Source organism: Arvicanthis niloticus, chromosome 24 (assembly GCF_011762505.2).
Source record: "Arvicanthis niloticus isolate mArvNil1 chromosome 24, mArvNil1.pat.X, whole genome shotgun sequence".
Classification (NCBI taxonomy): Eukaryota; Metazoa; Chordata; class Mammalia; order Rodentia; family Muridae; genus Arvicanthis; species Arvicanthis niloticus.
Window position 1 is genome coordinate 39,306,437 of NC_133432.1, and position 27,427 is coordinate 39,333,863.

The 27,427-nt window shown below is 43.0% G+C and overlaps 1 protein-coding gene and 1 long non-coding RNA gene across 8 annotated transcripts in view; one reads left to right on the forward strand and one right to left on the reverse strand.

Annotated features, from left to right (window-relative positions):
* Stard13 (StAR related lipid transfer domain containing 13) overlaps nucleotides 1-27,427 on the forward strand; it is a 207,676-nt gene that overhangs the window by 143,711 nt on the left and 36,538 nt on the right. For all 7 annotated transcript variants that reach the window (XM_076923823.1, XM_076923825.1, XM_076923829.1 and 4 more), the window contains exons 2-4: nucleotides 3,093-3,164; nucleotides 6,978-7,059; nucleotides 26,769-26,832. In XM_076923823.1, the coding sequence (XP_076779938.1) occupies nucleotides 3,093-3,164; nucleotides 6,978-7,059; nucleotides 26,769-26,832 (218 nt within the window). The remainder of the gene's footprint in view (nucleotides 1-3,092; nucleotides 3,165-6,977; nucleotides 7,060-26,768; nucleotides 26,833-27,427) is intronic.
* Nucleotides 7,552-15,894, reverse strand: LOC143438181 (uncharacterized). The gene is made up of 2 exons (XR_013107182.1): nucleotides 15,573-15,894; nucleotides 7,552-8,051 (listed from the first exon to the last, which is right to left on the reverse strand). It is a non-coding gene; the product is annotated as an uncharacterized LOC143438181 (long non-coding RNA).

Here is a 27,427-nt window from a genome sequence, read left to right on the forward strand (position 1 = left end):
GGTGTTAGAAGGGACTGTGGGTGAGCCATACACATTGTAAGGCCCTTCTCCAACTCAGCTCAACGGTCAAAGTGAAATTTCATGGTGGGAATTATACAAGATTGCTTTGTTGCTGGTTGGTGAGTTTGTTTTGCTCTTCAGTTGAGATGTCAAGACTGTAGGCCGGCAGCCATCACTCCCTTCTGTTCTCTTGTATTCGCTTTGCCTGCCAAGCTGCCAGCACTGAGTGCATATAGATAGCTGTTCTATCCCTTGGATGGATGAATTGAATCCTTTGTCATTACATAATGACCGTTGTCTCTTGATAGATTCTAACTCTCCCTGCTCTTCCAGTTTCCACTTGTCTAACCTATTAGTAACTTATCTCATAATAGTGACAAAATTTCTGAAAGAATTCATTTTAGAAAGAATCTACATTGCCTCACAGTTTGAGGGTATTCAGTTTGGCATGGTAGGGAAAGGCCTGCTCATATCTGGACAGTCTGGGGAACACAGAGGTCAGTGGAAATGAGGCTGACCTATAACCCTAGTTATAACCCCACCCTAACCCGCAGTGACCCACCCCCTGCAGCTAAGTCCCACCTCCTAAGGTTCTAGCACCTTCCAAAACACCCGCCACCATGTGGGGACCAAGAGTTCGTGATCACTTAAGGCACGTTCCTCGTGCAACCATAATGCATAGTATCACTTTCTTTCTTTTTTTTAAAGAATTTATTTATTTATTTATTTATTTTGTGTAAGTACATTGTAGCTGTCTTCAGACACCCATATGAGGGCATCAGATCTCATTATGGATGGTTATGAGCCACCATGTGGTTGCTGGGATTTGAACTCATGACCTCTGGAAGAGCAGTCAGTGCTCTTAACCACTGAGCCATCTCACCAGCCCCATAGTATCACTTTCTATCCCTTCATTTTAAATTCTATGTGTCCTTAAAACAAAACTAGTCCTCCAGTAGGAAAAACGTCTTACTGGATCTTACTGGAGGATGCAAAGGGAGAGTGAGTGTTTGGTAGACATTCAGGCAAATAGAAAGGCAGTTGCCTGTGAGTAGAGACCGTCTAAAAGAGCCTCTCACTGTGGCTTGGTGAGCGGCATTTTTCTAATTTGCTATTATTGACTCCTTGCAATTTGTGATTTGAGTATGAAACCCAAAACCTCACCATAAGAGGTTTAAAAGCATAGACTGACATAGACAGGTTCTCGCTAAGGTTTGATTGTTTGTGTTTGTGAATGATATTTCAATTCATTATCAGCTTTACCACTGGGGGAAACGAAGTGGTTTGGAGAAACTGTATGTACTGCCAAGCTGCCAGCACTGAGTGCATATAGATAGCTGTTCTATCCCTTGGATGGATGAATTGAATCCTTTGTCATTACATAATGACCATTGTCTCTTGATAGATTCAATCACTCTGCCTCGACTCTGCCCATCCCTCTATCTGGCCATAGTTCTCAGTCCCAGCAGCTTTTCCAGCCAGATCCCTGACTCCCTAGTTTCCCCACATCTTGCCATCCTTTAGTTCAGGGGTTTAATGTCCTGTATTTCCCTGAATTCCCATTTCCCTCTGAATTTCCTTAGTTCTCCCTGTGTTCTCATTCCCTGGTTCTCTGGGACTTTCTTGCTTAAAGCTATGTTTTAATCACAGTATAAACAAAAGTAAAACAGAAAAAAAATGGATAGAATTGATGTAATTCACTAGAAAAATGCAGGATTATTTGATTCCTTACCCACTCCTATAACCGAGCTTAAAGCGAGCCTGGAAGCCTGTTTTCTCATTTCAGCCCTCTGTTTCGTACTGAGCTAGGTAGCAGGTCTGCAGCTTGAAGCTGAAGATAGATATGAAATCCATGCTGGTCAGAATTAGCAGGAACTCCTCAGACAGAGGAACTTGAAATTTTTCCGTTCCTAGGACGGGAGCAGATTAGGGATACTGAGGGAAGGAAGCACATCTTTAGGGGCTAAGATCTAGCCTTTGAGTTTTTTTCTTAACATAAATTAAATGGCTTTGTCATCTCAAACATGATGAGGTTTTTATTGTGAGACGGCCCAGTCTTCAGGCCTGTGGCCCATGTTAGTATAGATGGTTTTTGTGCAAAAGATTCAAGAGAGACCTTTACTAGAAGTTTTGACTGCAGAGGAAAACAAAAGGAAACTCGTTGACCGAGCACCCCAGTGGCCTAGGAGAGCTTTGGTTAGGACGTTTCCCTAGGCTTTTTACTTCTATTTGGAGAAACTGAACTTTTGACAGATGAACTTCTTTTCCCTAGGCTGCTGTTTATCTAAGAGTGTGGTGGTTGAGAAATAATCCAGAATTCACAAGGTCAGAGAATGGCCTGGTTTACACATGGTCCCTCCACCCATCTCACCCCACAAATTCCCTCGGGGAGGTGAGGGGGTGGGTTGCTGGTGTATCCACCCTACAAATGCTCGCCCAAAGGATCCAGCAGCCTCTTGGGTGTGGCCCTCTCCATTCTGGCAGCTCCCTGAGACTCAGGTCTCAGGGTCCCCCTTTCCTCTGCACTCTGAGTTTGAAATCATTCCAGTATGCTTATCCAGTGAGCATCTTGGTGCAATGCACTGGGGATTAAAACCATCGGTGAGACTGGATTTTTGTAATGCCTTCGTTTGTGAGAAAATAGACTACCCTGTTGTGGTTTTTGATCCTGAATGGAAGAGTAAAGTAAGATTGAATAAATAATCCCAGGCTTATCTTGGAAAGTTTTAAAGGGCCCATTAAAAAGAGGATTATAATTATTATAATAAGCCTTTCTCCTCCATCATCACTGAGTTCCTTACTGCATAAAGACGGTATTTTTTCCCTATGGGACACTCGGCCTTTGTGCTCTGTCCTGGGAGGTTGGTTATCATCCATGAGCTATGGCTCCACAGAGAAGATAACCCTAGCACACACAGGACGGTGCTTCGAGTGGCCTGCACATTCTCTGCATCCTCCCTTCTGGGTAGACTGATCTACACAAGACTACCTGGGTGGGAGCAGCGTTGCCTTGTAATGACTTGCACGAGCACACCAGCAGAACTAAGGTCTGGTTGTCAGACTCACGATCCTCTTTTTCTTGTATGTTTCAGAAATCGAGGCAAAGGAGGCATGTGATTGGCTGCGAGCTGCCGGGTTCCCGCAGTACGCTCAGCTGTATGAAGGTATGTGAGCCTTTCCCTCTGTCCTTTACCAGGAGGAAGACCCTGCCTCGTGCTTACTGGGCTTTCGCGCTGATGTATTGTGGATTTGGGTCCTTCCCCCTCAGCCTTGGCAATACTAAGCTTATTCTGACACACTTGGAAATGAGTCAGGTCCCTTGCCCCCACCATTGCCCCCTCACTTTCTGCTTCCCCCTGCTGCAGATTCCCGCCCAGCTCTTCAGTTTCTTCCCAGTGTCTGCCAAGACTCACTTTCTAGAACTTTTTGCATGTTCTTTCTTGTTTTATCATTGTGCTGTTTTCTTGAGATTGCAATGAATTCATTATTAATACAAGTCTCAAAACTAGTTGTTTTGAGATAGCCCCTATTTATGCCTATTTTACATAAAAAATGTTATGGGTCAGGTGTCAGTCTTTTGAGTTTTGGATAAGTGGCTTTTTTTTTTTTTTTTTTTTTTTTTTTTTTTTTTTTTTGCCAACATTATACTTCTGGTCCTTGATTCTTTAGTTAGTAGGAAATAACTATTCACTATCTTAATTAATTTTCTATTGCTGTAATAAAATACCACGACCAAGGCAACTTACCAAAAAAAAAAAAAAAAAAAAAAAGTTTATTTTGGGACTTACAGTTTTTGAGAGTCCGTGACCATCACGACAGGAAACACAGCAGCAGGCAGGCATGGTGCTGGATCAGTAACTGAAAGCTTATATCTGATTCGTAAACAAGAAGGGGGGGGAGGGGGGAATACTGGGAATTGCATGAGCTTTTGAAATCTCAAAGCCCTTTCCCACTGACACCCCTCCCCCAACAAGACCACACCTCCTAATCCTTCCCAAAATGGTTCTACCAACTAGGGAGCAGGCACTCAAACATACTGAGCCTGTGGGAGCCATTCTCATTGAACTACCGTATTCATCTAACTATATCTTGTGTTGTCTATAATCATGATTAAATCTTTGTTACTTTGAAGATCATCCTTATACCTTTCTCTCTCTCTTTCCCCCCTCTCTTTCTCCCCCTCTCTCTTTCTCTTTCTTTTATTCTTCCTTTTTTCCTTCCTTCCTTCCTTCCTTCCTTCCTTCCTTCCTTCTTGGTCTAAAAGGTTATGATGAAACAGCCAGGTCCCAGGAGTGAGCCAGTGGCACACCTGAGCTCATCTATGGGAAATTAACGCTAGTAGTATTTATTACAAAGTTGTGGATAAGATGTACACAAAGGAGGAGCCAAGGGTGCGTGGTTATTATAGCTGTCACTACCACAGGCCCAGAGAGGAGGATGTCAGAGCCCAGGAAACAAGGGCCTTGCACATAGCCCCAGAGGAAGCACACAGCTGGCCATGGGAAGAACCAAGGAATGTCTCCTTGCATTTTCAGCCATGGCGTCCCATTGACCAAACACAAAAGGAGCCAGAGGGCATGAGTCTCTTCAGATGCCATCCTCCTTCACAGTGGGTCTCAAAGCAGAAGGCAAAATGCAAGATGGTAGAGTAGGCCTGTGGGCTCAAATGACGCTACCCAGCACGTGAAAGCATAGCAACCTCTCTTCCTAGTGCTGCAAACATTGCGTTTTGTGTGTGTGTAGGAAAGAGGCAACAAAATTAATCTTTGCATAAAAATGACTCCTGTTCTTTCACCAAAAGTCTTGAGTTTATATTAAAAACCAAAAGTTTAGTTTTTTTTTTTCTACTCTGTTCATTTATATTCTGTAAGGACCAAGGAGGGTTAATGTTAGCATGTAGTTTGAAGCTTGGTCTCTCTGACATAAGTTTTCAGAGGGTCATACATAACCTTTTAGACCAAGAAGGAAGGAAGGAAGGAAGGAAGGAAGGAAGGAAGGAAGGAAGGAAGGAAGGAAGGAGGGAAGGAGGGAGGGAGGGAGGGTGGGTGAGAGAGAAAGAGAGAGGCAGAGAGAGAGAGAGAGAGAGAGAGAGAGAGAGAGAGAGAGAGAGAGAGAAACAAAGAAACAAAGGATGATTGCTATAGTTTAAATCTAAACAATGCCCAACTCCTATTTTCCACCAGCAATTTACTAATTAGGAAGGGAAAGCCCAGGATGTTAAGTGATCTTGGTCCTAGTTTGGATTCTGTTATTGTGACAAACACCATGACCCAAATAAGAAGGAAATGGTTTGTTTCAGCTTACAGCTCTCAGCACACTCCATCACTGAGGGAAGATAGGGCAGGAAACTGGAGGATCGTGAGGCCAAGGAGGGATGCTGCTTACTGGCTTGCTCTGCATGGCTTGCCCAGCCTGTTTTCTTATAGAATCAAGGACTGCTAGTGCAGGGGTGGTACCATCCACAGTGAGTGCAGCCCTTCCACATCAATCATTAATCAAGATAATATCCTACTTATTTGTCATGGATGGATGAAAAATAAAAATAATTCCAGCTTTTTTGATTCTTGATGAAACATATATACATATACATATAAATATGATGCTATAGCTACTATGAGATTTAATGTGAACAGTCCATAAGTATCTAAGGTGCACTGTAGTTCAGAAACATGTACGTGTCAGGTTGTTTAATCCATATATATCACATAAATATAATGAGAACAGAGCTTGCTCTGTGACTCCTATTATTCAAAAACCAATAGTCAGTAAATACTCACGTCTGCCGTAAAGTAGCCATCATGACTGTGATACTTTACAGCTGAGGGAAGGCTACTTGCCCAGAACAAAGAACAGCAAAGAAGTAATGTGTACTTAAAACCCTGGTTTCCTGTATCTGTGTTTCTCACTGTGATGTACAGTCACCTGCCAGGAGAGTGAGGTGCTGTTCACTGGGGACCATAAGGGATTCGGTCACTGTGAAATACTATGAATTCATCCACTTGAGTGGATTCTTTTTTTATAAAGGCAAGTGACTATGTCTTCAAATTGGAATGTCTACGGCCAAGTAAATATGTCAGTAAACCGGTATGTTTAAACTTTTAGTGTGTAGCCAGGCTCTAAAGAGAAAAAGATGTGTCCCCAGAATGGGGGTAGTGTCTGCTTCCGACTCAAGAGGAGGATTTAGAAACGTTAGCTTCATTATAACTGAGAAGACATGGGAAATAAAAAAAGAGGAAGGCCTGGAAATCACAGTGAACTGACATTAAAGTTGACCTTGGCCATTATGTCAAGTGATAGCAAGAGGTTTTCCTATGTAAAAGAGGCACCTAAAATGAAAGCCATATTCTGGATATTTACAGTGACTACCCCAGTTGGCATGAGTCCTCTTTTGGGGAACAGTCATGGGGTTGGAATCGTTTCTTTTGTGGCATCATTCAGGGGCTTCAAGGTGACTGAAAATTTTGCTACCAAAAGAAGGAAAGAAGGAAGGAAGGAAGGAAGGAAAGAAGGAAGGAAGGAAGGAAAAGAAAAACAGATCTGAGACTATTAAACTTGGGCTATTTTTGGAAATGTCCTTTTTGAAGGAAAAAAAGTTTGCCAAACTAAGAATTCTATGAAGTCATCTGTCTGCAACCTATCCTGTGGTGAACAGGAAGAATGAAGAAGCTGTTCTTCATGTCCTCCTGAGGAATGTTAGAGAAGGGTGGACATAAAGGGCCCTCGGCATGCAATTCTGCCCAAGGTTTAGGTGCTTCTTTTCATATTTTGCACTTACACTGCACTTTCAAGAGCATTTTCTGTGATTAAAAATAACACCGTGTGCTATTTTTAAAGGCCATCGGCAATAACAATAAGCAGTAACTGTGATTTAAGATTTAAGAACGGTGATTTGTGCAGAACTTTGGTGGCCTGAGTTCATTGGCCAGGCGGTCACAGGCAGCAAAAGGCCTAAGCCTCTCTCTTCCTTTCTCTCTTAGATTCCCAGTTTCCCATCAACATCACGGCTGTCAAAAAAGACCATGATTTTCTTGAAAGGGACCTTGTAGAACCTCTTTGCAGGTAAGCCAGATGAGTAACATCACTTTGGTTTTGTTCTTTCCCTTGGTCTGCCTCCATTTGGGCAGCACGAATTTAAAAGTTGAAGTTAACAACTCGGTAAATGTGTACTGTGTAGTCATTGTTGCTAGTCGGTCCTGGTACCCTGAGATGCTCAGTTCAATCAGTCATTAGATTAAGAAAAAGGGAGGAAGAGGAGGAGAGAGGAAAAGACAGAAGAGGAGAGAAAAAAGGAGAGAGAAAGGGAGGATGGATACCTCAGATATTTTAAATGCCATTTTAAAATATAAATTAAGGATTAGGGCAGTGAGGAGACAGCACAGATGAGATGGTGGAAGGATTCAGGATGGTCAGCCACCTCAAGTGTTTCCAGGGCAACGTCTGAGACATCCTTTGAGGATGTTCAATTTGACTTAAGGTTTTTTTACATATATAAAATCAAGTGGTTATATCTTCAAATCAGAATACGTAAGACCAAGTAAATATGTCGGCGGATTGACTTATTTAAACCTTTATTGTGTAATGAATCTTTTAAAGAGGCAGAGATGTATGTATGAAGAATTCTTTCCTCTCAAACACTTGACAGAGTAGTTGGAGAAGCTCAGGTGAAGCAATGAGGCATGAGCAAATGAACAAATAAGAAACCATTGAACTTTGGCTCATAATTGTAAAGATCCAGTAAGATCTGTATTTTAGATAATCAAATTCCACATGAAAGGTCAATTGTGTCTGTAGAGCCTTGCAGTTCTATGGCTAATGCTCTGGAAAGGGGTCGGAGCTGGGGTAGGCGTCAGCACAGGACACGTTCAGTCTTTGGGCCACATAGGCCTTGGAGATCCCATACTGGTAACCTCAGTCCACTGCCCTTCCTCATATGTCCTGCATTTGGTAAGCATGACTAATGGTGAGCACAGAGGTGTGAAGGCATGCCAGAGCACCGTAAGTAGTCTTAGGTTTGCAGCATCCTTGACGTCTGTTTTTGTGTTCTGAGCTGGCTATATGACAAAAAAAAAAAAAAAAGTAGATTTGTGTTAATCTCTACTATTCACAAAGACAATACTGTATATCTGCTTAAGTTTAATGAATCAATCCTGTCAGTTTAAAAGAGGAAAGAATTCTGAATCATAAACTTGGGGGCTGGCTGGCTGGCTGGCTGAACAGGTTAAATGCACTTGCCACCAAGCATAACTACCTGAGTTCGATTCCTGAGACCTATAAGGTGGGAGGAGAGAACCAAATCTCAAAAGCTGTCCTCTGGCATCTATACATGCCCTGTAGCGCGCGCGCGCGCGCACACACACACACACACACACACACACACACAAATACATACATACATGCATACATACATACATACATAAGTACATAAAATCATATATTTGAGTGGATACCGGCTATCTAGGCTAGAAAATAAACATGCACATGTCTGTGCCTTTGTAAGAGCCTGTGGGGTAAATGGTTGATTTCCTTGTGATTCTTCAAAAGCTCTGACTCGGAAGAGCATCATTTCCTCGTCTCCATCTGGAAGGCACACCTGCAGCATGAACAGATCCTTCCAAAAAAACGTTCACTGAACTCAGTAACACGGGCTGTTTTTTCTCTAAGTGTTGAGTATATTCCTGTTGGCTGGCATTTTAAAAAAATAATTTCTATTTTTAAAATTATATTTTACTGCCTTTTTCCATTAGGTCTTTTACATTTGTTTTCTATAGACTGACTTATTTTTAGAATTAGATTTATACATGCACACGCACGCACACACACACACACACACACACACACACATTCAATATGGACTAATACCAGTGTGCAATCAAGTTTGAAAAAGTTCCATCCACTGCTCCTGAAGCCACCATTCCTCCTACTCCCAAGCCCAGCCAACCACAGATTTATTGTCTGTGCCCACATTTTGGCTCCTCAGGACGTCACAGAGATAACATGGAACAGAAAATGGCTGGTTCTGCCTGGCTTCTTTAACTCGGTGTTAAAGATCTTAAGATTGTTAAGAATGTTCTTAATTCATGCTGATTTCTTTTTCAAAAATACATTCCTTTCCACTGTACAGAAAGACTTTGGGGTTCTCCAGTTTGAGGATATAAAGATACCCTAACATTAATTTATGTGGTTTTGTGTGAGCATAAATACACATTTCTTTTCAGTAAAAATCTTAGGAATGGGACTGTGGGGCTCATGACAGATCTGTTTTATCTTTATAAAGAGCTTCAAGTGGCCCTGTTCTTTTGTATTCCTAACTACATGTGAGGGCCCAGTTACCTGGCCTTTGGGAGTATGCCTTTGTAAAGCTCATGGACATTCTAACTGGTATCTGGCTGTGGTTGCGTTGTGATTTTTAATGGGCATTTTCTTAGTGACCAAGAGAGCTACATATCTTTCCTACCAACCTACTTTCTCCTGCAAAATATCTATTCAAGCATTCTCTCATTTTTAATTGAATAATAATTTCTATTCCTTAGTTTTGAGGAATTTTATTATTGTGATAGATTCCTCTTTTTGTCAGATATATTTTGTAAACATTTTCTGCCAGAATGTAGATCTTTTCAATAGAATGAAGGGTTTTTATTTCTTAATTTTTCTAACCAAATTTGGTTATTCATGTATACTTAAGAGTATATCTAAAAATGACCTTGCTTAAGATGAAGTCTCAATTATCCTGTGAATTTTGAATTTGAGTTTCTCTTAGTAAATATAAGTCCTGAGCCAAGATTCATTCATTTGCATTTTGGTGTCTGATTATTTCAACTACTTGTTGAAAAGACTAGACTGCCATCTTCGTCTTCACCTTGACACACATCTGTACATTTTTGTGCATATGTGTGTTTGTTCCAGGACATACATGCCACAGTGCCTGTGTGGAAGTCAAAGGACAACTTGTAGGAGTTGGTTCTCTCTTTCGTCCTCTGGAGACCGGGACTTGAATTCAGGTTGTCCTGCTTGGTGGCAAGTGCCTTTAGCCACTGAGCCAACTTACTGGCCCTAAATTGACGTGTTGATCCGTAATCATTGTACATTTAGGTCTCCCGATGTTTACAACAGCGAACTGTAGTTTGCACCACAAGACATGGCATTGATAATACCTAAGAGTTCCATGGTTCCGGCGCATGCTACTATTTTTACATCCAGTGTTTATTACTAGGATATAATTTTTAATATTTTTATACCCTGAAGAATCTTTCTAAGCTGTTTTATTAATTCTTGTGAACAAGCATTTGGCTAGAAGTGTGTGAACCTCTGTTCTCAGGGTGCAGGAGCTATGAGTAAAATAGAGGCCAAAGGAAGAGTCACACACACCCTGGGTGGATCAAAGGAAGCAAGGGTAGGTAGGCAGCCAAAGGCAGCTGACTGGAAAGCTAGTGGGGAATTGTTTCTCTTCGCTGTGGGTTCTACGCAGTACAGATTTCCTGCCTCACAAATAGCAGAAAGCAACAGAGCATCTCTCGCCAGAGGAGAGTGAGGGTGCTTTAAATACTTTGAGATTAACAGGCAGCTGATTAGAAACTTGCCTACTCAGAAGGTAAGTATTGATTAATGAACACCAAGAGAGCCATAAGGGGGTGGAATTTTATTCGTGTTCTTCTTTGTGCAATGCATTTACAAAGATACTGATTCTTTTTTTAATTTCTACAATTACATCTGTTTGCTTATTTGTCTGTTTGTTTGTTGTGTGGCAGGGGCACCCACCAGAGGACATCTTTATTAGAAGTTGTTTACATCATCCCACCATAGGGGTCTTGGGAATTGAACTTGGCTCCTCGGGCTTGGCAACAGGCACCTTCACCTGCTAGTCTGTCCTGCCCACCCCTCTGCTTTATTTTTAAATCTCTATGGGCTATATAGTTCTCATGGTTGTTTGAAATGCTGAGGCCATGCAGAATAAGAGAGAATTATAGCCAGAGGGAGCTCCTTCCAGGGAGACAAAGGCAGGCAGGGGAGCCAGAGTCCCCTACAAAAGGATATTCACCAAAGAGATTGTGCTCACCTACGGAGACAAGTGGTCGGCTCACTTCTTAGATTCACAATTTACTATAGAATCAGTGGACAGTGTAGCTTAAAAATACAGATCCTACTGAGGGTGAGTGCCCAGATGGAATCAGGATAGATACACAGATGTACACCGCTTCCTTTTTTGTATCTCTGAGGTTTAGTCCCCAGAAGCCAGGCAGATTTGCTGCCTTTGCTGAAATTGCAAACACCAGAACGGCAGCTGAGTTCTTTGTGCTTGGCTGCAGGGATGATGGCAGGACCAGTGTCCCACAGGCTCCACGTAGATGATTGTTACTGCAGGCACGAAGAGCTCCGTTTCCAGTATCTCAGCAGCTACTGTTAAAAATTCTGCTTTCCTGGTTGTGACTGATCGCTGACTGAGAGTCTCTTCCTCCGTATGTCACGGAAAGTTCACTGCAAGTCCAATTATCTGAGTGAGCTGGTTAGAACGTTAACTCTATGGGACGCTTGGAAGACACAAAAGGTGTCAAAAACAGCTGGCAAAGTTTGTCCTTTGGTGCTAATCACAGCAGGCTGAAGCACTGGGGATATGAGAAGCTTCCTTCTGCCATGTTGGGTTGTAGTATTCACTGCAGCTGGCTGCAGACATAGGCCTGGATGACCAAACGTGACCTTTGAATTCCTAAATTAATGTGAAGATAGCAACTCATTTGCATAAGGCATATTGTTACTAGATGCTAATTAATTACAGCATATGACAAATGAGGGCATGGGCTGTGTCCGCTGTCGTCTGTTGATGGACCTAGCTATGACTACCCAGTGCAGCTTTCTTGAGTGTTTAAATAAATGAGAAGTGATGAGAGGTCTCTCGAGAAGCCAGAAGCAGTGAGAGGAAATGATGCAAGGGAGAAGGATGTTACAGTTCTCTGTTGTACACGCCCGTTTGATCCGAGGATGTCAACACCATTAGCATTAAACAATGACAGTCTCTGTGAAGATAATACAAACCTTTCCCTTTAAAAATATTTATCCTAGAAGGGGCTGGAAAGATGGCTTAATGGTTAAGAGTGCTTCCTGATCTTGCAGAAGACTCAGATTCAATTCCCAGTACCTACATGGTGGCTCGCAACTATGATTCCTATATACCAAGGGATCTGACACCATCTTCTGACCTCCATGGGTGCCAGACACACAAATGCTACAGACATACATGCAGAACACCCACACACATAAAATATAATGACGATAATAATTGTTTTGTGCAAGCTGATTACATCACACAGTCCCTTTCTGACAGCACAGCCTGCACAGTCTCTCTTTCTCTCCCTCTCCCTCCTCTCACTCCCCCCCCCCTCCTCTCCCTCCCCTGCTCTTCATTTGCATAAGTGACCTTTGTCCATGCTTTTCTCACACACCTCAGCTAAAGTCCAGAGGCAGATCTAGGGTTTAAGCCCTAGCACAGGGGTGATTTCTCATGCTGTCAATCCTTGGAGGAACAGCCAAAGGGGGAAAGCAGAGCAAAACACATTCATCCCTGTCTGGCTCCACGGTGGCATGGCGGCAGTCATTTGCTTACTTCAAACTATATTTCTACTTCCTTATCACATCCCATCCCACTGCAGACACTATAAAGCCTTCCCATGCCTGGCCTGTGACTTTTGAACACCCCGAGTCTTGGGAATTACATAGCAGAATTGTGTATTGGGCACAGAGCATCCACTCTGTTCTCCGCAGTCTATGCTTGCCAGACTCTCCCAGCACCAAGCCCTTTCCCACGCCCTGTGGCCAGAGCACATGGAGGACCCCATGAAGGACTGGGCTTTGATCCCAGGGTCGGGAGCACATCTTCACTGATGATAGTTTCTTGAATGTCTTTGAGGTTCCCACCCAGAACACTCCTTAGCTGACAGGGTTCCATCCACCACCCTGACAGGAGCCAAGGGTAAGAAGTTCAGGCAGTTGGAACTGAATCAGAATGGTCTGGAAGAGATGAACGCCTACCTCTGCTTGCTATTCCTCCCAGGCCTTTGGCAAGAAAATAAAAAATATCACAGGAAACCAGCCGTTAAATCAGTGTAGGAGACCTCGTGAACCCTCTGAGGTCTGGCGGGAAATGTCAAACAGGAGCCTAGAGTATGAGGAAGGAGGAAGAGGATCTACTGTTTTGCTATGGTCGCTAAGGAAGGAGCAGACAGCCTGCCTTGTCCCCAGGCTTCTGTACAGCATGAGTCAGGCCCTGACAAGCTGCACTAGCCCCTTACACTGACACTGTTGCTCTCCCTCCACTACCCAGTGCACAGCCTCGGTCGGACCAGCCTTCCTTGCCCCAGACTTCCTCTCTGTCCAGCTTCCCTTCTTGACCACAGCCTGGCTCCAGCTCTGGGCCTCTGGGCTGAGGGACTTTCGCCTGCCCATCACGGACTGCATCTTACTCAAACAGCACGTCATGGGTACAGGGCCTTGTACCAAATGAGACTTCAGTAAATATTTATTAAGGTAGAAATAACCTTTCAGCCCACAAATTATTATATTGTTCTTTGGTTAGGAACTATATGATGATAAACTCTTTATTTTCTCTCAAGAATAATTTAAAATGGTGTCCTTTGCTGAAGACTTCCTCCTCCTCCTCTTCTGCCTCCTTTTCGTCCTCCTCCACTTCTTTCTCCTCCTTTTTTCTCCTCTTCTTTCTTCCTCAGGTAGGATCTTACTGTGAAGTCGCGGCTGGCCTAGAACTTGCTATGTAGACCAGGCTAGTGTCAGACTCACAGAGATGTGTCAGTCTCTGCCTGGGATTAAAGGTGAGCATCACCACACACAGCCTTCAGACCTCTTTTTTTTTTTTTTTTTTTTTTGGTTTTTGAGACAGGGTTTCTCTGTGTAGCCCTGGCTGTCCTGGAACTCATTCTGTAGACCAGGCTGGCCTCGAACTCAGAAATCCGCCTGCCTCTGCCTCCCAAGTGCTGGCAGGCGGATTTCTGAGTTCGAGGCCAGCCTGGTCTACAGAGTGAGTTCCAGAACAGCCAAGGCTACACAGAGAAACCCTGTCTTGAAAAAAACAAAAACAAAAAAAAATCCACTCTGGCTGTCAGTGGGGTGACCGTGAGAGTCATTTCGATGGCCTTCAGACTTCTTAAGAGAGCATTCGGTGACTACTAGCTTGCAGCTCTCAGTAAGTATCGGCACTCTCTCAGCCCTCCTCCCCTCGCCCTCTCTGTGCCCCGCCCACCCTGCGCCCCGCCCACCCTGCGCCGCCCCGCCCCCACCATGGGTAAATACAAAGGAATGTGTGGATTTACAGCACCTGTTCTTTCTTAACTACTTGACCCAATTAATCAACTACACCCTCCTCTCATGAGTGTACATACTCTGGCTTCTGAGACGCCACCTTCAGCTGGTTCTTGTTGATCTAGGACTTTCACCTTCCCAAGGCTGGCTTCCTTCCTTGACCCCAGGTTCTGAACACTGGAATTCACCAGGGTTCTGAATTTGTTTCTCCAGCTTACTTCGGTTCAGTTATATTCAGCCCTTGATATCCATGAGATCACCATCCTTGCGTTCACCCAACCCTCACATTAATCATGAAATATCCACTTACATGATGTTTACACTGTATCAAGTATTATAATACAGGAGTGATTTAAAATATAGGGGAGGCTATGAGGGATTACATGCAAGTGCTGTGCCATGTTCCCTAAGAGATTTGAGCAGGGAAGGACTGGGTGTCTGCAGGGGACTCCTGGAACCGATCTTCCAAAGACATAGAGGATCGACTCCATTATGTTTGCTCTACACCGATCATCAGAGCTCGTTCGTCATCTCCCTCATCTCCCTGCTTTCATGACTTCTGGATTTCATTGTTGTCTACACTTGATAGCACATTTGAAATCTGAGACTCACCCTCTGTCTGCCTCCCCATCTTCCTATGAGCCGATCGATGGTCACGTCCCAGTCCACATAGATACCCCTCTCTGATATCCTCTCTTTACCACTTTGCTATCTATCCTTCAGGTTTCTTTTTTTTTTTTATTGAAAATTGATTTTTTTATACGATATATACTGATTATGGTTTTCTCTCCCCCAGCTTCCCCGAGATCCTTCCCAACTTCCCGTCCACCCAAATTGATATCCTTTCTTTGCCACCATCTCTCTCATTAGAATACAAACAAGCATCTAGTAGATAGTAAAAAGATAAGGTAAAAACAAATCAGAATAGAACAAAGCAAAGAGTAGAAGAGGGGCCAAATAAAAAGTGCAAGAAATACATATACATACAAAGACACAGGCGTGCTCCCACACAGCACGAAAACACAACCACAATAGATAAAAGCTCAACCAAAATATACAGGCAAAAAGATCTGTAAAGGAGAAAAAAGCAAGCAAAGCATTGTGAGTCATATATATATATATATATATATATATATATATATGGCATTGAGTTGATGTGGTTTGTGTAACCTATGAGACTCCTTTGGAGGAAACTAATTTTTCATTTGCAAGCAGTTATCAATTAGAGAGAGCTTCTGGGTCAGGGATGGAAGCTTAAGTCCACTTACCCCTCTCAGCACTGAAACCTCAGCTGGTGCAGACCTGTGCAGGCTCTGCATGCTGCCACAGTAGGTGCTCTGGTCCCACTATGTTCAGAAGGCCGTGTTTCCTTGGCAGTCTCCATCCCTTCTGCCTTTCACAATCTTCCCACCTCCTCTTCAACAGGATTCCCTGTGTTCTGGGGGAAGGGGGAGGGGCCGGGATTTGATGGAGATATCCCATTTATAGGACTGAGTGTTCTGGATGTGACCGGATGTGCTTTGCACATTGTCCAGTTGTGGGTCAATATGTTTGTTCCCATCTGCTGCGGGACGAAGCTTCTCTAATGGTGGCTGATCTATGAGTATAGCATTGTGTCATTAGGAGTCAGTTATTGCCTATGCCATTAACAAAGCTGTAGCATCTGGTTCTCCCCTAGGTCTCTGGCCTATCTAGGCTTAGGCTCTTGACCGCTCAAGCAGTGTGTCAGGTACTGGGTTTCGTCTCATGGAGTCGGGTCTTAAGTCTAATTGGATAGGGGTTGTTACTCCCATAACCTTTGAGCCACTGTGGCACCAGCGTATTTTGCAAGCAGGTCAGCATTGTAGAGCTCAGGGTTTGAGGCTGAGCTGGCGTGTACATTTCTCCTCTGGTAGTATACAGAGCACTTTCCAGGACCATGAGCGTTAATCAGTAAGGGTGAAGGCTCTGGGTAGGCACCGGCTTGATTTCTCCGTGTTCAAGGAGTCGTGTAAGTGTTGCCTTCAGCATCAGGGCCTTACTGTAGGTTTGTGGAAAGGAACCATAGCCTTGGCAACAACAGTCCGTGTTGTTTGGAGCTCTTCACGGGGACCCATTAACCAACAACTAAATTAGATGAAACCTACCCCCAGAACTGAATGAAGGTCTTATTTAGTCACCTGGGTCTTTGTCTTCCTTGTTATTTGATTTACATTTAGATTTATTTATTTACATTTAGATTTCTTTCCTATATATACATAACTTAAGAACTTCTACTATGGTAGGTTTCCTTACAACCCCTCAAATAGCTTAGTTTTAGCCACCCCCCTCTCTGTGTTTCCTCCCTTGCCCGTCTCCCCTTCCCTTCCCCATCAGTCTTTCCATTCCAGTCCTCCCTCCCCTTCCATTCATAATTATTTATTATAGATCTCCTTCCTAAGGTGAGCCATCCCTCTCCTCTAGTACCTTACTCTTTACCTAACCTCTGTGGTTTTGCAGATTGTAGCCTTCTTGTTGAGGACTTAACAGCTAACATCCGTATAAACGAACACTTACCAAATTTGTCTTTTGGAGTCTGGTTACCTCATTCATGATGATGTTTTTTCTAGCCCCACCTATTTACCTGCGAATTTTATTTTTTAAACAACTGATTAATATTCTACTGTGTAAACATACAGTGGATTTTTTTTAAATCCATTCTTCCGTTGATGGACATCTAGACTGTTTCCAATTGCTGGCTATTAAGAATAGAGTAGCAGTGTCACATCCAGATTATTTAAAAATATGATTCATTTACTTATGTGTATGTATGTGCTTACATGAGTTTATATGCACCAAATGCATGCAAGTGACCACTGAGGCCAGAAGGGTACATTGATGCCCTAGAACTTGAGTTATAGGCAATTGTGAGCCACCTGTGTGGGTGCTGGGAATTGAACCTGGGTCCTCTGCAAGAGCAGCATGTGCTCTGGAGTACTAAGCTATCTCTCTAGTACCTCATCTACATTTTTGAACCATCTCTTGACTGTTTCTCTTAAGTTTATTCTCTATCTCACCTAAGTATGTCGTCTAAGTATGGTGCTATTCCCCAGTATAATCTCCTTCCATATCTCCCCATTGTCCCCACTCTGCTCCTATGTATCTTCTCTTAGTCCTTCACAGTCTTGCTCGAATGTTATCTTTTCCATCCAGTGCATTCAGGAAGTGACTGGTTTCTTCTTCTAGTTATCATGCTCACAGCCCACATGGGGCTTCGAGAGCCTCCAGGATAAGAACTATCTTTTGTTCATCTCTGTCTTCTCAGCCTTTTCCTGGGGCACAGGACACACACCCTTAGATAGATGGATATCAGCTTTTCTCTCCCTTCTGACTTCCCCAGTAGAACCCTAAGTTTGGTGCTCAAAATGAAATCACCCTTTGGTGATGTGTTCACCGGTCTACAAGATCATGACAACAGCAGCAAATGGAAGCGTTCATAACCATTTCTCCTGAAAGGCTCAGGCTCAGACAACCTTCTTTGCATTAATAACGGAACCCAGATTCCTACAAGCTCAAAGAGAAATGGGCCAACCAGGGCTTTTCTCCTTCAGTGCAAAGGGACTGCCAGGCCATGCATGGAGCATGCATCCATTTTCTAGGTTCTACTAAAAATGATTCCTCGGTAAACAGAAGCAATAAGTGAAGGAGATAGGACTGACATCACATCTAGCTTGGATGTCACCCATATTTGACTCCCTTGAGCCAGTGTTCCTCCCAAGAGGCTTGACTCCTTGTCTGAAAGAGGCAGTACAAATGGCCCTTACCATCCACTGAACTGACTCACTTAGGTCTCGATTCTTTGCTCCACAGTAGAGAGGCAAACCCGGTGCAGCTTGTAGACTATGATGTTTGGTGCCGATGGGTTCTGTGGTTCTGACTTCACCAAGACGACAGCAGTGATCTGAAGATACCATAGGTTCATGCAGTGTTCCAGTAGAATTGCCTTCCAGGCCAGTGGTTCTCAACCTGTGGGTCCTGACCCCTTTGGAAGTTGAATGACCCTTTCACAGAGGTGGCCTAAGACCATTGGAAAACACAGATCTTTACATTATGATTCATAACAGTAAGCAAAAGTTCAGTTGCGGAGTATCCACAAAAATAATTTTACGGTTGGGCATCACCACCACATGAGGGACTGTAATAAGAGGGTTGAGAACCAGTGTTCTAGGCTTCGGAGAATTATAAGAAGGATAAATTACGGTATGCACTTGGGAGAGGCTCCAGTCCAGTCCATTTGTGGATGGCAAAATACATTCTATAATTGAAATTTTTATTCATGTTGGAACAGTCTGCCAGGCAATCATAAACTGTCCAATTCTGTTATCTCTCTCTACAATGTATGTTTCATCCAGTTCGGATGCTTTCAAAGGTCACCATTGTTTACCTCACCTTATGTGAAATAACTCAAAAACCAATAATGCTATATCACAAACCAATAATGCTATATCACAAACCAATAATGCTATATCACACCATGAAGAGATGCATAAAGGGTATTTTCTTTTTTCATGTTTTACACGATTCAGGATGGTCTGTGTATAAGGAAATTGAAATTATACCCAACATTTCTAAATTGCCTTCAGTGATGATAATTTTGCATATTGGATTAAGAGCTAATTAACATACAGTAGACAGACAAAAGACATACAGGCCACGAGCTGGGGACAATACCCCTGTAAATCTCAGGTAGGCATGACCACTCTTCTGTAATCTAATACATGGGACACACAGATAGGGGAACCCCAGAGTAAGCTGGTGATCTGGACCTTTGGGGGGAATCAATCAACCCATTCACTGGGCTAAGACCATTGGAAAACACAGATATTTATATTATAATTCATAATAGTAGCAGAATTACAGTTATGATATAACAAAAATAATATTCTGGTTGGGTGTCACCACAACATGAGGGTCAAAGCATTAGGAAGGTTGAGAACCACCAATCTAGACTGAGTTGATGAGCTCTGGGTTCAAATGAGAGACCTTGCCTTAATACATAAGATGAAGAGATAAAAAACGTTCAATGTTAACCTTTGACCTACACATATACAACCATGCACTGCAACCACATAAGTACACACACACACCCATGAGCACATGCACACAATACATGTGCAAAGGAAAAAAAATCTCTGAAAAATAAATGCACTTCACTTTATATCCTTAATTTCAAAGCCCGATAAGTAATAATAATTATAATAAAAAAATTTTTTTAAGCTGCCTTTGAAGCCCTTTGAGGTTCCTAACAACCTTTAACCAATGTACAGTACCCACACTTGCCCCCCTTGGCCGCACATTTCCACCGTGATCACTATCCCGCCCAACGTGGGGCAGCTGGGGCTGCAACAGCCATCCACCCATTACATCGTAAAGTATACAGGGTACGTTACAGCCCCTGCTTAATTCTGTGCTTTTGACGGGTGACAGACATGCATTTTACTGCTCTAAAAACCCTCTGTTCTCCTAGGCATCCCTCCGTCTTCCTAGTCTCTGGCAACCTCTGGTCTTTGGACTCCCTCCATAATTTTAACTCTCGCACAATGCTTTACAATAAGAATCGCAATTTACAGCCTTTTCCTATTGGCCTTTAATAGTCACTCGCGTGTCTTTGTAGCTCATTTCTAATTTCCATTCTATTGTCTGGTTCTACCATAGTTCATCTTTTCAGCCACCTGACACCTTGATTGCTCTTGAATTTCACTAGTGATGACTAAAGTGGTCGTAAACACTGAGTGTTTATACATTTACACGTAGAGAGATAAATCTTAAACCTATTTGGGTGAATACCGACGGGTGTGTTTCATGGTAATGATCTGTTCAGCTGTCTTACCTGAGCCAGTTCCTATCAGCAGAGCAAGCGTTCCTGTCACTCGATCTCTCAGCAGCACTGTTTAAAGAAGCAGTGGAGCTCATGGTCGCTTTAATTTGCAATTAACATGTGATACTGAACACTTTAAGTTGTGTCTTATCTGTGTGCCTGTATGTGTGTGTGTCTGTTAGAGTGTATGACTCTGTGTGTGTGTCTGCGTCTGTGTCTTTGAGTCTGTGTCTGTGTGTGTGTGTTTGTCTGTGTGTGAATGTGTGTCTGTGTATATTTGTGTGTATGTCTCTCTGTGTGTATATGTCTGTGTTTGTGTGTGTATGTATGTGTCTGTGTGTGTGAGTATGTATGCCTGTGTGTATGTCTGTGTCCCTTGTGTTTGTGTGTGTGTATGTATGTGTCTTTGTGTGTATCTGTGTCTTTGAGTGTGTGTCTGTGTATCTGAGTGTGTCTATGTCTGTGTGCATGTCTGTGTGTGTCTGTATTCCTGTGTTTATCTGTGTGTTTAAGTGTGTATGTCTGTCTGTGTCCCTGTGTGTGTGTCTCTCTGTGTGAATGTGTATATATGTGTTGTGTGTGTGAGTATGTATGTCTGTGTCCCTGTGTGTGTGTCTGTATATCTGTGTCTGTGTTTATGTCTCTATCTGTGCCTGTGTCTGTGTCTTCATTCGAACCTGCACATGAGTGCCACACCTCTAAGCCAGAAGATGGCATCAGAGTCTATGGAGCTGGAGGTACAGGCGGTTGTGACCCTTCAGATGTAGCAAGCACTCTCAGCCACTGAGCCATCCCTCCAGCCCAATGTTGATTATATTTTACTGTAGTATCTCTTTTATGATGAAGATAATTGTGATAAAAATAATTAAATTATCTTTAAACTGGGCCATTTACTTTCTTATCATGGGTTCTAAAGTTCTTTGAACACTTTATATAATTTATCAGATACGTTTCATAAATGTTTTCTTCCGGTCTCCTTCCAGCCCTCTCATCCTCTGTATCTGCAATAATTTTATAGCTTATCACTCAAATGCACCTTTGATGTCGAAAACAAAAAGTCATCACACACTGAAGGCCATCTAAGTTGTGTCCTGTTTTCATTTTGAAACCCTGCAGCTGTGTGTTTATGTGTAGGGCTGTGGTCCACTCGCAACTTATCTGTATCAGATGCAGAAAGTCTGCCTGGATTGATTTGTTTTTCATGTGACTCTCTAGATGTTTCAAGACCATTTATTAAAGATTACTTTGTATCTATGTCTTTGTATCTTTGTATCTCGCCTTTGCTCCTTCAAAGGTCAAGCACTGTATTGGCTGAGCTCTAGTTGAAGCCGTGAGCCCTGCCCCACTGATCCATTTGTCTGCTTTCCTATCCAACTTCATTACTGATTCTTCCTTATGCATCTTGAACTGGGGGTTGGAGGGAGGCTAGTTCTCTATCTTCTCTCTTCTCTGTCCAGAGTATGTTGGGACTCCTGTGTCTTTGGTCTCTTCGTATAGCTATTTTTCTCTTAGATTATTTATTTTATTTTGTGTGTTTGGATGTTTCACTGGCATGCATAATCTATGTACATTGTGTATGCCTGATGCCTCTGAACTTCAGAAGATAATGTTGGAGGCCAGAGAACTGGAGTTTCTGCTGGTTGGGAGCCTCCGTGTGGGTGCTGGAAACCAAGCCTGGGTCCTGTGAAAGAGCAACAAGTTCTCTTGACCAGCGAGCAATCTCATTAACTCCTATTGTCAGTGTTTTACATGTGAGCCATCTGGCGTGCATGCAGCAGTATTTCCTGATTTTAATTTGTATTTCTCCCATGACAAATAAATGTTGAACAACTTTTTGTGTGCTTACAGCCATTTGTAGACTGACTTTTAGAAGGATCTCCTTGCTATATTGGACCATGTAAAAATCAAGTTGTTTGACTTCTTCCATTTGAGAATTCTTTATGTATTAATAAAGTGCTTTAGCAGATACTGTGTATAGTGTTGTATAAATAAGATTTCCTGAATATTTTCTTCAAAGAGAGAAGTAATTTAGGTGTGACTTAAAAAAAAAAAAAAAGCCTATGAAAATAAATCTAGCTTCCGGCTTTCAAAACTAATAAAATGTCTCCATGTATCAGGAATACATAAAGTCTATTTAAGTAAAAGAAGAATGAGCCTTTTGATGTTCCTGTGCCTGTAGTAAATCAAAAATCTTTTTCACAAAATCAAATGGTTTGTTTGCGCCCCCAGCCACAATGGAGGACCACGCGTGTGAGATAAGTATATTGGATAAACAGCATGCACCCTTCCCTAAACAAACCCATAGAAGAGTTGCCAAAGGGACAGTAGGAATGCCTTTTAATTAACACACCACTCTTAGGTGAGGCTGTTAACATCCATGGAGCTGGCCAGGAAGACAATCTGCCAGTTACAACAGCAAATCCAAGAAAGCCCTAAAGCAGCAGTGGGCTCTCTGGTCAGCCTCTAATCCAGAAGCATTGTCTTGTTTGACACCATTGTGAGTGCACAGTCTGTCTGAAGCATCTCATAGCATCTTAAAGTAGCCTCGACATTGATGACATGAAATTTACCTTCCACCCATCTGCCCTATCAATGACTGAAATGAGAACCATCATATATCTATAAACTGGTGGTGGGATCCATCGAGACTAGAAGTCATTCTGGCGCTCGCATTGGAAATAGAGGCCCATATTGCTTAGTTCTCTGTGGAAGGTGAGAAGAACATAGATTAGGACCAAAGAGGCAAGACTTTAGGAATATCACAGAAACATTTACTTAACTAGATTGTGTGAGCAATGGCTGCCAAGCCTGAGGGTCAGTCTCAGGTTGACCCTTTTCTAGTGTGGATGGCCTGCCTAGTGGTGGTGCTTAGTTAAAACAAGGCAGTTTTGAAGACAGTGCAGAGTTCAGTTTTAGTATTTGAACCTGGAAAGCCTAAAGGACCCCCCACACTGGCAAGAGCAATGTGTGGTTGGAAATGTAAACTCCGGGGCTCAGGGCAGACGGGTGGAAGCGACGTTTCACATCATCAAAGTCTAATGTACTTTGAGATGCTGTGAGGTGCTTCAGTATGCTCATACACAGTAAAAACAGGATTCCTCGGGTTTGAATTCTAAATATGCATTCTGATATGTGCTCTGTAAAGACAGTATTTACATGCATTAGTATGCAAGGGGTCTGTGCTTCTGTGATAAGAAGGCAATGAGTGGAGTCGAGTCTTAAATGCCAAAGATAATGCGGAGTTATAATTGTTGCCCACTGCTGGAAATAGGGCTTTGCTTAAAACAAACTATATGGTTTGGTAATTAGGAAAACATTAATTAAAGAAGAAATAAAAAGAACCTGAAGTTGAATCAGCAAGCTATATTTTTCACAATATGAAAAAACTACTCACCAACTAATCGTAATAATTAGTTCTTTGCTTACCAACGTAGATCTATCGTAATACAAACAAACAAGCACGCGCTGAACAGCAACAACAAAAATGCATACATTAAAAAAACATTCCGTTGTGAAATCTAAATTGTGGCGTAATGTGGCAAGAGTAAGGGAGTACCTGGCGGGACCCTGCCAAGGTGTCCCCCTGAGAAATCACGCCATATGACACACACCTACTATAAGGAAGACTTATTGTGGGAGAAGTGAACAAGAGTAGGGACCTGGAAAAGGGGGTAGAGGCAGATTAAGGGGGGAGACAAAGAAAGAGAGGCCAGCTGGGAACACACGGGAATAGAGAAAGAAAAAGGTGGAAGAAGGGGAGCCTTGGGTAGCGAGCAGTCCTCTTATACACTGCCGCACCTGGTAGCAGCGCATTTAGTAATGGCAGTGGGTGGCGACGAAAGCTGTTGCTAGGTAGCTGTTGGGTGGAGCCTAGCCGAATTATCTCTAAGCCAATACAGATGGGGCTGGCAAGGTGGCTCAGAAGTTTGCACTTTTTGCTCTTGCAGAGGACTCAGTTTGGTTTCTAGCACCCATATGGTAGCTCACAACTGACTTCGGTTCTAGGGGATCCAACGCCCTCCTCTGGCCACTTCAGGCACTACATGCATGTGGTGCACATACACACTTGTAGACAAATACATATATAAGAAATAATTTCAAATGCCTACTATATAATTCCCTTACGAATAACCAAGAATGGGCAAAGATAATGTACAAATGGTGGAAGAGAGAAGACCTCTGAGAGGTGGGAATTGGTAGCAAGAAGAAGCAAAGGGCGAAGAAATGTTCTTTATCTCTCTTGAGGCTACTTATAATGGCCAAAACTCGCTGAATTGGAAATGCGTGATCTATGCATACAAAGAGTTATTGGTCAGAATTTAGCTTATTAATCACTGACTTCACTTGCTTCAAAAACAGCCCACCAGCTTTCAGAGGCATCTCTTCCTTCACAACATCAGACGGTACCCAGAGACCCATAACATTTCCAAAACAGGAGAATAAGGCTGCAGTAGAAGATCTGATCTGATGTGCTCGGGAAACTGGTCAGTGGAGAAACTCAAACTAAGACTCAGTCTTCACTACAGAAACTCTAAGATATTTGACAACTGGTGACGTGGGGGGCCTGACAGGAATTATGTGGAAAAGTAGGGAGCTACTTTGATCTCTATCTCTAGTCTATATCTGAGTAATTTATGTCCCTCCCAGGCACAGCTGGAGGTGAGTTACTCTGTCAGAAACAGGGCCACATGCCTACTATTCTAGGTATCAACATCCCCAGGCCTTTTTGTTACTCCAGAACAGTAGACTCCTTCAGAGGAGTCTCAATTGTAAGAAACATGATCAGCTTATGATCAAAAGCAAAACAAGAGCGGTAAATCCAGACTGGACCTGAGAGACATCTGTCGGACAGAATGAAGCTAAGAGGCCATCTGATGGGGTTTAAATAATTGGAGATACTTGGTATAAACACAAGAATACTAAGTAAAAATCTATATGGGTATTAGCTCTAGGAGCACTTAAAAATTGAGAATGAAAAAAAAATTACTCAAGTATGATACATGTGGGACTAGAGTCTTATGGTTGTAATAACCATCAAGTATGGATTTATCAATAGTGTGTGATGCTGTAACACAGCTGTATGTGGATCGGGCAGAGGATATCGGGTAGGGATGGAGATTGAAAGAAAATGAATCTTCAGCTTCCAAAGAGCAAATTCAGTGCGTAATTGCAAACCGGAAGGCCATGAGGTAGCAGCTAAAATGCCAAAGGAACGAGCTAAAGGACCTGCTAAGACACTGGCAAGGAGAGAAGGCGTCCGCCATACGTGTATCTTAAGCCACCGCAAACTTAAAAACAAAGTCAACACAAAATAATAAAGGTGTTCACCAAGAGATCTCATGAAATAAGATGGCAGAATAAATGAAAATTGAGGATGTTTTCTGCAGGTTAAGGAAGTAAAAAAGAAGGGGAAGATTGGAACACTGTAAGCAGCAGGTGACAGGCAGGCTAGGAAGAGGATGGTCACTTGCTTGGTTAGTTACACAGAATGGGCACAGAGAGGAAAGCAGTCTGGAGAATCTGATATATAAATAGCAAAGATTCAGATGCCACAGTGGATGTTGTCATCAGAAACAAGAGTAAAGAGCCAGTTAGAAAAGCAAAAGGGCCGTCTTTCCCTTGGCAGCAAGCAGAGCAGCGGGTAAACAAGGAGACCAACTTAGGAGGGCTGAAAGGAACATTACAAGAACACATGCCTACTCGCTGTCTTGGTTTTCCTTCTCAGTGGCAGCTGGGGCAAAGTCATCAGATGTGGGACTGAATCTCTCTCTGATGGTCTGGGTTAGAGAGCCACATGGGAGGCGGGAATTCTGCTTGGGATTAATTTTGAGAGTCCAGCTGAGGGTGAAAAGCAAATGTATTTATTAGTTGACGCATGCTGCCACTGCAGAATACTATAGACTGGTAGCTTACCAGCTTGGGAGGCTGGAACCTTCAAGGTCAAGGGTTTGGTTATTGGTGACCTCCTTCCTGGCAGAGAAAGCCACCGTTTCCCCGTGTCCTGAAATGGGAGATGAGAGAACAAACCTGTATACCCTGATGTCTCTTCTTACCAGGACTATCATTCCAGAGGCTCGAGATTCCTCCCTTGTGACCTCATTTGGCTTTAGTGACATCCTTACTCCAATCTCAGTTGGGGCTATGGCTCAGTGGGGCTCAGTGGGGCTATGGCTTCAACATACAAGTTTGTGAGAAGTTCCAGCATGAGTAATTTATTACTGAAGTATGAATTGTCTTCCCATGTGTACTTACTGCTGCAGAGCAGAAGGGAAACTAAAAAGCAAAACCGTGAATTGAGGGAGTCTATACCATGATGGTCTGGACAACAGACAAGGAGTAAGGTGCTGGTGAAAGATCATTCAAATAACTGCAACGGTTTCTAAGAACAGTAGAATGGGAAACCAGAAAGGGCCTGGGTTTAGACCAGGAAAAGGGTTGGGGACTAGTAGGCTCTCTGATCAAGAGGCTAGAGCACAGAGTAAAGCTATCTTAAATCACTTTCTAGGGATGCAGAGCTGCCTTGCAATAGTGGATTCCTCACTCTCAGATTTGCCAGAAATAAAGAAAGGTTAGCAGACTGGAAGATTTGGGTCCATCAGTAAATCATGGAATTTTCCTTTCTTTTTAGACGACTTAATACGTTGAACAAGTGTGCCTCAATGAGACTTGATGTGAACTTCCAGAGGAAAAAGGTGGGTGCACCTTGAAGAGACCATGACCACACCAACAGATCAGCCTGTATTCCGAGATTGGAAAAACATGCAGGCCTGGAGAGCTGGCTCCGTGGTTAAGAGCCCCTGCTGCTCTTCCTGAATACAGGAAATCGGTTCCCAGCACAGGTCCAGGGACTCTCATGCTTTCCTCTGGCCTTCAATGGACACTCACAAACACACTGATACACACATGGGATACACACAGACACACTCACACACTCGGGAGATACACACACAGGAGATAAACACATGAGATGCACACACATGGTACACACATACATTCAAACACACATGGGAGACACACATCTTTTAAAGGAAAGAAGAAGCCTTGAGGCAAGGCAACATTCTCACATGCCCACCCGACCATCTGTTTCCTCTCCAAATACCCCCATCCTTTCTCCACTGTCACAACTAGGTCTGTTTTAAGACCATACTGGAAGTTGGGTTTTGCAATTTCACTGCTTTGACTTTTGTGGTTTGTTGTTTCTATCAGAAGGTTTGGATAAAGAAATAAGTATCTCAGTTCTTTGGCCTCACCTTTCAGAAGTCTGTACAGCCTTAACTGTCAAACCAC